The sequence below is a fragment of the Anolis carolinensis genome, chromosome 3 (genome assembly GCF_035594765.1).
Source record: "Anolis carolinensis isolate JA03-04 chromosome 3, rAnoCar3.1.pri, whole genome shotgun sequence".
Lineage (NCBI taxonomy): Eukaryota > Metazoa > Chordata > Lepidosauria > Squamata > Dactyloidae > Anolis > Anolis carolinensis.
In genome coordinates, this window is record NC_085843.1 from 48,272,849 (window position 1) to 48,286,509 (window position 13,661).

The following is a 13,661-nucleotide window of genomic DNA, read 5'->3' on the forward strand; positions in this document are numbered from 1 at the left end:
GCCTGGAACCATTCCCCTTTATCATTTCACCCTGGTGCAATGACACAGGAGGGAAAGGATTACAGTGATACCTAGACTTATGAGTTTAATTTGTTCTGTGACCAAACTCTTACCACAAATTGCTCTTATCTGAAAACAATTTTCCCATTGAAATGCATTGAAAGGCAATCTGCTAGAAAAGGGGGGCACTAGTAGAAGCAACACTAGAACTTGAAAAACTTATAAGTTGGTGCACTCGTAAGTCGAGGTTTCACTGTACTTGTTTTTAAATGATAAAGGTATGTCCTTTCACCAACTAGCATGAACATTTTTTTGTTCTAGATAGAAGCTCTGATAGCCTACATATGGTAAAGGCACCAGATCCCACCAGATCTTGGATGCTAAGCATAGTTCTGGTTAGAACTTGGATGAGGGACAACCAGTGAATACCAGGTTCTGTATGTTATACTGTATTTCAGAAGAAGGAACTGGAAAATCACCTTTGAGTATTTTTGACTAAGAAATCCTATGAAATTCATGTGGTCACTTGAAGGCACACAGATACACACACAGGTAAGTCTTGATCTCTCAAAGTAAGAGTGAGCAAAAAGAGGTCCCTCTGCCTGTTTTTGTGTTCCTGCCATTTCTCCTAAATTGTAGCAGTGTACCAACAGCAAAAAGCTACAATTGTACTTGTCTATAGCTGTTCATAACACTCAAATATCTCTCTTTTCCTCAGCTGAACATGAATATTTGAAATACTCTTTTAAAACAGTCTAGAAAGGATGAGTATAATATTATCTACTGGAGAAATAGATGCGTAACAAAAAGGCATAATATTTCTATACTAGTATCTTAACAGAATAATTGTATAAAAAGAAGGAATGGTTTGGGATAATATAATAGCAGCCAGCACCTATCTTTATGTTAATTAGATGACTAAGATGTTGAAAAGCCAGAGACATGTACAAGCTTCTTTTGTACTATCAATTGTAGAAAGCATTAATTACCATTCATAGATTGTACTGTATACACAAAAAATGGCAGACGTCAAATTAATTGTAATGCCATCTTTCATTCTATATTATATTTAAAGCATAGAAAATATTAGTTAAAAGTTATATTACACATTGCTCAAAGTGTGTAACCTTAAATATTTGAAGAAGGGGGCTGCAGAGCATTTCTCCCCATTTAATCATTTCTAATTCATATGGAAAGTACTTCATAATAAAATAAGCCCTAGCACTGATAAAAGAATATGAAACGTAGTACTTACCTACAACCACTGACTGAGAAAAATACAAAACAGCTGCAACAATCACGGTGGCAATGATGAAGGAGTTTTCTGTGGGCTGAAACCATGAAGCTACAAGTAAAATAAATATAGTAAATATCACCTGTATTATTGTAGAAATACATAACATAAGCTAGGGCTACCTTACAAATTACTGGTTCTAAATTAATTGGGGGGAAAATATGAATCCCTTTGCACATTTGTGTTTTCTAGATACGTTTTGATAAACAAACCATTCACAGCCTAAGTCATAATTGTTCTCTTTCCACTTAAAAATGATAGCATGACTGGATATTCCTGAACCAGTCTCTTGGACATTTCTCTATTCCCTATACTAGCAGCTTCTCCATCTCAATATACTTACTCTCAGGGGGAAAGGAGGGAAAATGAACATTAAAAGACAGCTCTCCAATTTCATTTTGACATTCCATAAGCATTTTACAGAGAACATCAGAAAGATAATAGAGCAGACTATCAGCAGATATTAAAAACCTTTATATTCCATCCACTGGTATCCCCTGGAGTATAGTTACTAAATATGTGCACATGCATTAAAGATTTGAACATATAATTCTACATTGCTTTCAAGTGGACTATTTTCAAAGGAAATGAAGAAAAACTTGTTCCAGTTTAGAATCATGAGCAAGGATTGCTCTAAGCTACGGCATCCACAGACATACAGACAGACAGACACTTTTGAATTAAAATGCTTTTTAAATAGTTCTAGATTGGGGTTGATGAAGTGCAACTCTTCAGATGATGTTTAACTGCAATATTCAGCATCTCTCATCCCTTGGTTATTATTGGTGGAAGTTACTGTTCAACAACACCTGGAGATACACTCTCTGTATAGCCCTATTTGAAAATGCACATTCTTCAGTTTTATTGTTCTCCTAATCTAGTCTCTACCACCAAGTTCATTAATTCATGCTCAATTTCAGGTCAATATGCTAACAAATTGGAACTCCAAACATGTTTTATTACAATGGCTTGCTATCCATCCTAAATGCTTATAAAATCTGTACCACCACAGAGTTTGTTTTCTAAGCACTTTGCATCCTAACATTAATTCAACATCTCCTTAATCAAACCAGTTAATGCTAATGACTTAAGAAAAGCAAGATCATGGGGATCAGGGGGACACTGAAGAGAATCTGGGTCCGTAGCATACTTCAGATGTTCCAAGGTAAATATGGATCACATTTGCTATGTCTTTTTATGGTAGTGCTAGGAGACATTGGTGTGGAAGCATCCCCTTCTCCAAACTCCCATGAATGGGAGAAATTGAACAGATCTAGGAGCAAATTCACTGCACACACTTCAGCAATTGTCAAGTACAGTCACAAACACCACAACTGGAGGTTGTTAATTTTTTCATATAAGCCCTGTGCCTTAATAGTCCTATGAAGCTCAGAACTATATATTTTCAGGCAAGTTGCATGGGAAAACTCAAGGTTAGTGCAGAAAAGACAGCATATGTGTTAAATTTGAAAACAGAATTGAATGGGGACACATCTACACAGGCGGAATTAGATAGGGCAGGGGCGAATGGACTTCATGGCATCCCAATGATGCACAAGGCTGATTTGATCTAATAACTAGAAAGGCTGCTTCATGCACCCTTGCCTTACATTACCTGAAGTTGAGGGATGCCCCAAAGCTTCTCTGCACTTTGAGCATGTTATATGAACAGTTGGAGCAAAATCATCCAGCACTGTTTACATGGCCATCTCCCTTTCTTAGGCTCAAGCGGCCCATGGTCAGAGGATGCCACTTAGTGCCACCATCACTGACTCGGTATAATGGTATGATCAGGCATGAAAATGCTGGTAGTCATTGAGCATTGGATATATTGATGCTGGCTGGAGCGCCAAAGCAGTGAGAGAAGGGGGGGGGGGTCGGAGCCTAACTATGCGGACCCCCTGGGGTTGGCCTAGAGTACCCACTCTGAATCAATTCCAGTGTGTGTGGCATGGGATGGGTATATAGAACTTGAAAGAGTAGAAGCACACAGCTATTTCTGAAATTCTGCAGAAACTTCACTGATGAAAACAAGGGGGGGGGGGGGGGAAGCAGTCAAAGAACACACTGAAAAAGCTAATAAGTCCTTTAGAAACCACCCAAAGCAGTTATGATATTCTTGGAGAAACAAAGCATATGGTTTGAGTAAACTCAATGATATTCCAAAGTTTCCCTGATGTGCTTAATAACTGCTTCAGTACAGTGCAGCCCAGCCTCCATGCAATTCTTTAAAATATACAATGAACAGATCCAGCTAAGAGCTGAGACCTGAGCCATGTGGTATCTCATAGGAAATTTATTCATAGCATGCTATATCAAATAATGTATAAAAAACCTAGCCGAATCACAAAGCACTTATTTCCGTGGCCTTCCTATCTGGAAGATCATTATAGTCCAGAGAATCAAAGGAACAGTAGTCTAATCTAGAAAGAAACTAGCTTGAAATGTATGCAGAGATAGGGATATATGAAATACTGAGATTTTTTCCATTTCCAATAAGACAGAAAGTGTAAACTACCACAGTTGCCTTTTGTAAAGGTGTAAAAAGCTTTGTTTTGCACAAAATTCCAAAAATAATGCATGACAGCCACTGGGTTTTGTGGAAATTGTAACTTCCACTAAGGTGTTCAATTTTTTTAACCTATCATGGAATGTTAACCCCAAAAATGCCAAAAAGAGAAAACTCACTGAAAATGCATTAAAATGGCTTTATTCTTGTCCAGGAAGAGAATATTGTGTTCTGTTTTGCATGCCACAGTGAATGAAACAAAAATGTACACCTCTGCCCAAGAACCAGCAATGCTGCAAAACATGGCTGAGCCAACCAGCAACATGCTCATCTCAAAATAACAGACTTAAGTTGCTTAACTCATCTTCATATTCACCCTTCTCCCTTAGTCTCCCTGTCCATACCTATCTATCTTTTCTTTCAGATTGTAAGCCTGTAGGGAGAACATCTGCATTTGATATTGATCTCCTACAGGCAATTCTGGAAGCCATTTCTGCTGAAGGTGGGTTAAAATTCTTTAAATAATTAACTAAGTAAGTTACAGGCAACTAGGACAGAAATACAGAAATTTTATACCCCCTAAATTGAATTTTGGGGTTCTTAAGTTTTGTGAGATATACCCTTCTCTGCCTGAGAGATGTGGCACTACAACAAACTAAAAATCCCAGGATTCCAAAGGATGGAGTTACGGCAGTTAAGGTGGTCTCCAGGGGAGCTGTCTGACACCACTTACCCGCCATTGTTCAATGCTGTGGAATCATACAAGGTTTTTAGCCTTCTCTGACAAAGAGTGCTAGTGCCTTACCAAGCTACAAATTCCAGGATTCCACAGCACTGTGCCGTGGAAGTTAAAGTGGGATCAAACTGGATTAATTCAACAGTGTAGACAGACCCTAAACTCAGGCCTGTAGTGGGGGGGGGGGGTTAGGGGTTCAACCACACCCCCCCCCTGAAATTTTTCAGGTTATAAAAAAAACCCTGGTTTACTCATGAATTTTAATTGGTTAACCAAATCCCCATGCTAAATCTATGAGACGCAAAACATTAAGAGTCCCTCCAGGCACTATCTCAAACAGATATTGACAGGTTTGTAGTGGGGGTGGGGGGTGCCAGGGGTTCAACCACCCCCAAATTTTCAAACCCCCACCTCCCCCAATTTTTCTGGCTACGGCCCTGCCTAAACTACTATGGTTACTAGCAGTCTGGCCTACACCTGGATTCTGAATTAATGGACCTTGCTTTTAGCTCCTGCAGTTACAGGTTGATACCCAGAGAAAGAGTTATCTGGATAAAGAGCAGCAATGGAAAGCATGATGAGACTGCTAAAACAAACCACATTGAAGTTTGTGTGTCTTCTTTACTATGCTGGGGAGCTAAACCAAACTGTTGCTATCTTTGGGGGGCAATTACCAAAGAAGGCACCAGAATTTGAAAGGGATTAACCTCCTGTCTCTCCCATGTTCCTATAGGCAGAACACAGCCCACTTCAGCAACTGATTGGTTCAAATGGTTACTAGGCAAAATGAGGAAATAAAAACAGATTCTACCTAAAATGGCAGAAATTCAAGTTTGCCTCCTTGACTTGCACCCTGCTGAGATGGCAGATGAAATTACAGTAGATTCTACTAAATATCTGACAAGGGAAAATTAATGCAGTTATGCCATAATTTTTAAAAAAGCAAAAGTATGCATGTTGAAAGTTAAAATCTTAACAACTCTTAAATAGAGCCCAGCTGAATATTGCAAAGATAGAGTCTTTTAAAAATTCACTGAATAAACCACTTCAAACTACAGTGCTTATTTTTACTATTCTATAGTACTCTGTATTTTTATCTGAAACTAATATTGGTGTTTGTGTCATTAGTATACTTTAAAAAAGATACCAGTTTATATAAAATGCATCTGGTTTAATTTTTCCTTTGTTCAGTAAAGCATCATAATACCATTTTCCCCATAATAGCTAGAAACCGTATATTTTTATGTCATCAAGATAATGAATGGTAGTGACTCCTTTCTAGCTTTAGTTTGTGCCTCTATAACTGTTCCATTAGCTAAAAGCTCACATGAGCACAACATTAGTAGTTCCATTTCTTTTAAAATCCTCATGTTAGCAAAAGTTGGAACAAAGTAGAAATTTACAGTGGACCCTACATATTTGTAATTTTTATCAAATAAGAATCATGTCCTATGCATAAAATGGTAATAACATGAATATGGACATACTGAACATATGTGTACACAACACCACCATTTAATAATATTGGACATGATTGTCCACATTTTTTGGCATTTGCAGATAGTCCTGGAACCAAACTCCTGTGGATCTGGAGAATCCACTATACTTTGACTTCCAGGTTTACCCTGTATACTCATGTATTAGTTGAGCAAGTTTGGGGGCTAAAATTATGGATTTTGTAATGAACCGTGTATATGTCAAGAGTCATTCTATAGAGAGAAGAAAAAGCACCCATGCCAAACTTGGGATCTGCTGCACGTGATAATTCCTGCTATTTGGGTTCAAAGGGATTTCTACTTTTCAAGAATCCACTTAAAAGATTCACACTAGTTCACAATTTTCCTTGTCTTCTCCTTGTGTTATGTCCTAAAGGAGAGCATTATAAATCCCCTGCCTCTTACCTGAGATAGATAGATAGATAGATAGATAGATAGATAGATAGATAGATAGATAGATAGACAGACAGACAGACAGACAGACAGACAGACAGACAGACAGACAGACAGACAGATAGATATTCTGCAGAATTCCGGTTGGAAACAAAATGAACCACAGCTCCTCTTCCTTCTCGATCCTATCTCCCTTAACATGTACAGAGGGACTTTGGGGAAGGATGGGAATGGGCTTCAGAAAAGGCATAACTATTAAGCATCCAAATGGGAATGTTAATGGAAAGTTATAAAAATGAAATACAGTAGAGTCTCACTTATCCAACATAAATGGGCCGGCAGAATGTTGGATAAGTGAATATGTTGGATAATAAGGAGGGATTAAGGAGAAGCCTATTAAACATCAAATTAGGTTATGATTTTACAAATTAAGCATCAAAACATGTTATACAACAAATCTGGCAGAAAAAGTAGTTCAATACGCAGTAATGCTATGTAGCAATTACTGTATTTACGAATTTCGCACCAAAATATCATGATATTTGGAAAACATTGACTATAAAAATTCGTTGGATAATCCAGAATGTTGGATAAGCGGGACTCTACTGTAACTAAATAGAAGTGGTGCAGGACACCAGAAATCTCCCCCCACCCCTCTCTCTCTCTCACACACACACATTTTACAACTGTTAGGGAACACACACAGGGCTTCATAGCTGCTGACTCTGAAATCTCAGTGTGTACGATCCTGAACTGGCAACCAAGTATATTAATACATGAGTACTTCTGTGTTCATGGCTGGTTGCCAACTTGCCACACTATAGGACTCCTTTTTTGCCCCAAACAGATGCCAACACTAAACTATACCTCCACTTGTTTTATACTATGCATTTTCATATTAAATTTGTATCCTGCTTTTACTCCAAAGGGATCAACATGGAGCATGATTCTTGCTTCCAACGTCAGGTGGACAAACAGGTCTGGCCATCCAACAAACTTTGTGACTGAGGATTTGTATCTCATTTATTATGACGCAAGACTGCCAATAGTGAAAATAAACTGTAGTATAATAGTCACCAACTATGTTTCTTATCTTTCTCAAGATTATTTAGATGCATTAGATGAATTCTGGGAATTACAGACCAAGAATAAAATAATATAGTGTGTGGGTGGGTGCATGCATGAGTAGGTGTTCTTTGGGGGATAATTTGATCTAACAATTCTTTACACATAACTCTTTTTAAAAAGACTGAAGGCAAATTTCAATCTTTTATTTTTTTAAAAACAAGGTTTTGGATGAATGCAAATTGACTAGAGACAATTTACCATAAAAAATTACAAAAGTGTTCAAATTTAGAGTTATCATTATTTGCTAATTCTTGAAATGGAACAAGTTGATATAACATGGTTTTCAGGAGGCCACGTGGTATCATTGCTGTTTCCTTTTTTACCAGAAGGTGGTGTCATGTTTCCTTTGTGAATGCAATCAGCTTTTATAAATAAATTCTGAAAGGTATGAGACCCAGGAAAACCACCTTTGTGAATGAGGAAATATACAGTATCTATAAAATATTCTTACAGAAATGTTGGTACAAGTTTATTTAGCTGCTATGTATATCTCAATTAAGTGTTTCTCCGCCTGTTTTAATTATATTGTTTCTTAGCACTTTAATCTAATTTAATGTAAATAATTTGTTTCCAGAATGTAATTTGTGTAGAAATGTCAGCAAGTTGCTCTCATGCCTCCATCAATCAGCTTTCTGCTTGTTGCTTCCTTTGGGGCTTTTCGTCCTCAGTTTTGCAAATTAAATTACAGGATTAAAGGAACTGGAACTAAACATTAGGAACATGTATCTGATAACACTATGTAACAAAGTTTGAAAAATGTTCTATTACTGGTTTGAAAGTGTTATACCTGTTTAATTCTATGATACATAATTTGACAGTACAGTAGTTGTTATTAGGCTTGATCGATCCACGAAAAATTTGATTCTAAACTCGTTTCAAAACTAGAGGGGGGCAGCTTTTCGTTTCTGATGGTATTTCCGAATTTGGCCCCCCCAAAAATTCGAAATTAATGAAAATTCGTTATTTTCTAAATTAATTCGTTAATGGCGGACGCGCATGCGCAATTCCCAAAAACAGCACAGAGGGAGAGGACTTTACAGGACTCTCCCACCCTCATTTTTTGAGTGATCTTCTTCCAACTTGGTACAGTGGTAGAACACATTTAACACTGATAGCTCACCAAAATTTGGAACGTTTCCCTTATCCTCTGATTTTTGGCGAATTTTCATAGCTTTTATAATAAACCATTTTTTAATAATTGCAGAAATCTGTTCCTGGTTTGAAAATCTTATTTCCTGTTAAATTGGGTTGTCTTTACTGTGAAAGTCATTGTTCTACTTCAGAAACTTTGTTTTTGTGGCTGAAACTTTGTTAAATTGGTGTGTGTGTGATATATACTGTGTATATATAATATATATATAGTCCCTGCATAATGTGTGTGTGTGTGTGTGTGTGTGTGTGTATAGGTAAAGGTAAAGGTATCCCTTGACGTTAAGTTCAGTCATGTCTGATTCTGGGGGTTGGTGCTCATCTCCATTTCTAAGCCCAAGAGCCAGTGTTGTCCATAGACACCTCCAAGGTCATGTGGCCGGCATGACTACATGGAGTGCCATTACCTTCCCGCCAGAGCGGTACCTATTGATCTACTCACATTGGCATGTTTTCAAGCTGCTAGGTTGGCAGAAGCTGGAGCTAACAGCGGGCACTCACTCTGCTCCCGGGATTTGAACCTGGGACCTTTCGGTCTGCAAGTTCAGCAGCTCAGTGCTTTAACACACTTCGCCATCGGGGCTCATGTATATATAATATACATACACATACACACAATGTGGAGAATATGTGGAAAGGTAGATAGATAGATAAGTTGGGAGCCACAGCGAAGGCACCTTCCTGGGAGCAAGGTCTAATAATAATAATAATAATAATAATAATAATAATAATAATAATAATAATAATGATAATAATAAAAATCCCTTACAATATCCAAGATGGCTCACTGCTACAGAATCTTGGGAGGTTTAGTTTGATATGGTACCATTATTGGCAGAGAAAGCTAAGCTGTAGGAGTTGAAATCCAATCATTTATCCTCCCTATAGAATCAATTTTATATGCATTTTTAGCTACAGAAAAGCTAAAATCAGGACAGTAAAAGAACAACACCCAGAAAATGGGAATTCCAGACAGGAAACAATCAGGGCCAGCTAATACCTCCCAACAAAGGATTCCCCCAGGTAGGAAGCAGCCAGGCTTTGAAGCTGCAAGGCTATTCAATGCTAATCAAGGTGACCAATTGCAACATTCACACTTGCCTCCCACAGACAAGAGTTCTTTCTCCCACCCTGGACCTTCCACAGATTATTATTATTATTGCTAATTGAGAGACCATGAAGGCCAGTCATATAGAAAAGGAGGGTGACTTTGTTTTTGCCGTCCTTTTTCCCTTGGCGCCTGGCCAATGGCCTTTTCAACCGGTACCGTGGACTTCATCTCCCAGAATCCCTGGTCTTTGAACCATCCACGAGGGTTTCTGGGAGTTGGAGTCCCGAACGCCATCCATTGGCATTGCTGGAAACCGCTTGGGTCTTCAACTCCCAGAATTCATAGCCATTGAAGAAGCTTGCAAGCGTTTCTGGGAGTTGGAGTCCAGAATGTTTTGCTGGCTGAGGTCGGAGCACAGCCACAGAGGGTGGTTTTCCTCTGTCGCCATCCTGCTGCCTTGGGCTTCCGAGCGGCTGCCCTTTGCAGGAGGGAAAGGTGGAGGAAGGGTTTGGCTGGGCCTGCTGCCTGAGAAGGGAGGCGAGGCCTAGCCAGGCGCCAAGCACTGGCCTCACATAGGACGCCGTCCCAGGAAAGAGATGCCCTCCCGGGAAGGGGCGAGGAGGTAGTGGAGGAGGGCGGGTGTACATGGATATGGAGATGTGTGTGTGTGTGTGCGTGTGTATGTATGTCGGCTGTTGGGGAAGGGCAGAAATTGAGGCCTGGATGTGCAGCGGCCGCCTGGAGCCTCCGCGGCCTTTCCGGCTGCCGGGGAAGGCGGCAAAGTGTATGGGTCCGTGGGGGGCACCTGGAGGCCCGCAGAGAGTAGCCACCTTTCGGGTGGCTTTTTTTTTTTTTTGCAAAAGCTTTTTTTTCCTAACGAAAAAAACGACGACATAACGAAAAACGGCCTCTCGCGATTCGAAACCGCGATATCCAGACGTGTGGACAACCAATGCTTCAAAATTGCTTCAAAACAAACGAAAATAACGAATTAATAACGGTTAACGGGGAAAACGAATTATTTGAGCAAGCCTAGTTGTTATACTCCAGAAACTTTGTTGAATTGGTTGAGACTTGATGAGATATTCATTGAAAAACTATAGCAAAATGTGCTACAGGATGTCCCACAAAGACAACACTTTGGTTGTTTAATAAATTTCTCCATGTTTTTATGACAGAACCAATTAAAATGACATTTATAACCCATGAACAAAAATCATGTTACATAGTGAAAAGGTAGCAGTACAAAAGACTATCTTGGAAGATGCTACTCTCCTGCTTAAGCAAAATTTAGATGGTCAGCTAAGGAGGTACTTTTTCACTATTTCCAAAGGACCTTGACTAAATGACTTACAAATTAAATCCCACCTCTGATTCTCTCAGTTTCAAGACTTAGATATTCACAGTGGCAATACCTGCTTTTTAACAAATGCAGTTTCTATTGAACATTATACTTCTCCACAGTACCTATTTCTTGTTGCCTATCTAAATTACCTTCAATGTAGTATATATCCCTACATATATCCCTTCAATGTAGTATATATCCCTAACAAAAAAATCCAAAGCAAAACATTCCGAAAGAAAGTCCACCCAAACATTAGGAAAACTTCCTGATAAGAGCTTTTCTCGCTTTCAATTCGTTTTCCATTTTTCTAGGTGATAGTGAGCTATGGGTAGGAGAGCAAGAAGTGTGCAAACAGCAGTTACTCCCTGCAGCTACAGGTACTGCTACTTCTGCAGCTGTCCAACTGAGGGAAGGAAACTCAAAGCCAGCATGGTGTAATGGTTGGTGTATCTAACCAGGACTTCAGGAGACCAGGACCTCAATTCCTGCAACCAGCATTCCCATTGGGAAACTCTTGAGTGAAATTAGGTGAGTTATACTTTTTCAAGCCTTAGAGGAGGACAGTGGCAAGCCTCTGAATTAATCTTTCCAACAACAACAAAAACACCACTATGGCAAGGTCAGCATACAATGGTGTCAACTTGAAGGCACGTAACAATGTGAGTCTTCATCAGCTGAGACATCCCTTCAAAACAGTGCTGGCAGCATTTGGGCTGACACAGCTGAAGACACATTCACACAGGGTGGAAAATGCGCACCCTCCCATATTTTTACCTGGGGCATCCAAACGAGGCCTCAGGTAAAGATGAATTCCTTCGGCACAAAGCAGATAAACCCTGCTGTGTGCCCAATTTTGACAGCTAGAAAGACCCAGGTCTTTCAAGCTGTGGGTGCTGTGTGGATTGGGCCCACAGATTGTGTCGCACAACTTCCGATCCCAATTCACACAGCTATCTCAGGATTTTTGGGTTCCTGCAGCCTGAAAAACCCAAGACAGCCCCACCCCTCCCAAAACCCCTTAAACAAGACTTAAAAAGAAAGATAACTTTTCCCTGCTGCCGGCCCTATCCTGGCACGTAGAAATGATGCGCCAGAAAAAGGGATGAGAAGGAAAATTGCCAGACCTTCTTACAGGGCTTCTGGACACCATCCCCCAGGAAAGCGTGGATATTGGGCCAGTGTGGGGATAGAAGTCTGGCCTAACCAGAGTTTTTTAAACCTCGATCAGACTGGACTTTTCCCCTGTGTGGAACCGGCCTGAGCTTGCTCTTTTTGTTCCCCTCCTCTATCATTTTCTCTGCAGACTTCAGCATCAAGAACTTCCCTTCTTCCTCTTTTTTCTAGTCCTCTTGTGTTTGGCCCTAATTTACAGTTTTGATGCCAAAACAAGGAAAGCTGTCCTTGAAGGCTATCTCCTTTTTCCTTCACCCTTTCTCTTCTGATTCCAGCTGATGGGGATTGGAAGGGGTAAAGATTGCAGCACTGAAGCATTCTCTTCTCTACCTCTCAGATTCAGAAATCCTTGGAACTTCACTCAACTCAGAGAATCAGTAGTTTCCTTTTCTTCTCCTGCTTTCCCTTTCTCTTAACAGAAAAGGATATTTCCCGTTGTTAAAGTTTTAATATAACTTAAGTGAGTGAGGATTAGGAGCACAAGTGGGTTAAATCTAAAGTTCTGCCATGTCAGGACAGACAGAAAAGGCCTGAAAATTTGCAGGTGGTTTCAACTGTGAGTAAAGGTCTGGGCACTTACTGAAAAATGGAGTATGCAATACAATCCCCCTTTATGCGTGGGTCCAGCAACCACATTTTTATCTACCCACATCCAACAAAATACATTATCTCTTAAGAATTTTCTAGTTATGGTATACTTCCAATAGAAGTTAACACAGAGTCATCCTGGAGGACCTAGGCAAATTCCTTGAAAGAATACCTCTCCAGGAATGTTCTAAATCCCCCTGTAAGACTATGGTAATTTCCAATAAAAGTCATTCATTTCAATAGGATGTCCTATGATCCACAGTTTCCTGTTTCCACAGTATGTTCAGAAATGTATTACCTGCAGATATGAAAGCTGTACTGTAACTAATACTACAATTGTAATACAATGGAACATCAATTTAAGAGCAACACAACTTAAGAGCATTTTGAGTTAAGAGCTAGTGCGAGAGGGAGTGTGCTAGCATGAGAGTACAGGGCTTCAAGGGAACAGCCTCTGTGCCTCGAGCTTTTCCTCTTCAGGAGATTGCTGTCTGCTTTGCTTTTGGAGGAACTTTAGGTTAGTTGATTTTGTGTGGGTTTTATTCCTGGTATATTTGGCTTCATGAAGAGAGAGAACAAGGGAGGGAGGGAGGCTGAAATGAGAAGTTTGAAGAAAATGATGCTTCTGCCTCTTCACTTTGTGCTTCCTTGCCACAATTTTGTGCTTCTACCATTTTAAAGGTTATCTTTTTTATTGTGCCATGTGAATGTGCATTTATACATTATTTGTCATTTATAAAGTACATTTTCTTATTTTAAAGCACGTAACAATAATGTGGGAGCAGGTTTGGGGGGGGGG

General features: G+C 39.6%; 1 protein-coding gene across 7 annotated transcripts in view; it reads right to left on the reverse strand.

The window, feature by feature from the left end:
* Positions 1-13,661, reverse strand: part of cd47 (CD47 molecule) — an 84,927-nt gene that overhangs the window by 44,214 nt on the left and 27,052 nt on the right. For all 7 annotated transcript variants that reach the window (XM_008107790.3, XM_062974858.1, XM_062974857.1 and 4 more), the window contains exon 3: positions 1,256-1,345. In XM_008107790.3, coding sequence (XP_008105997.2) covers positions 1,256-1,345 — 90 coding nt within the window. The remainder of the gene's footprint in view (positions 1-1,255; positions 1,346-13,661) is intronic.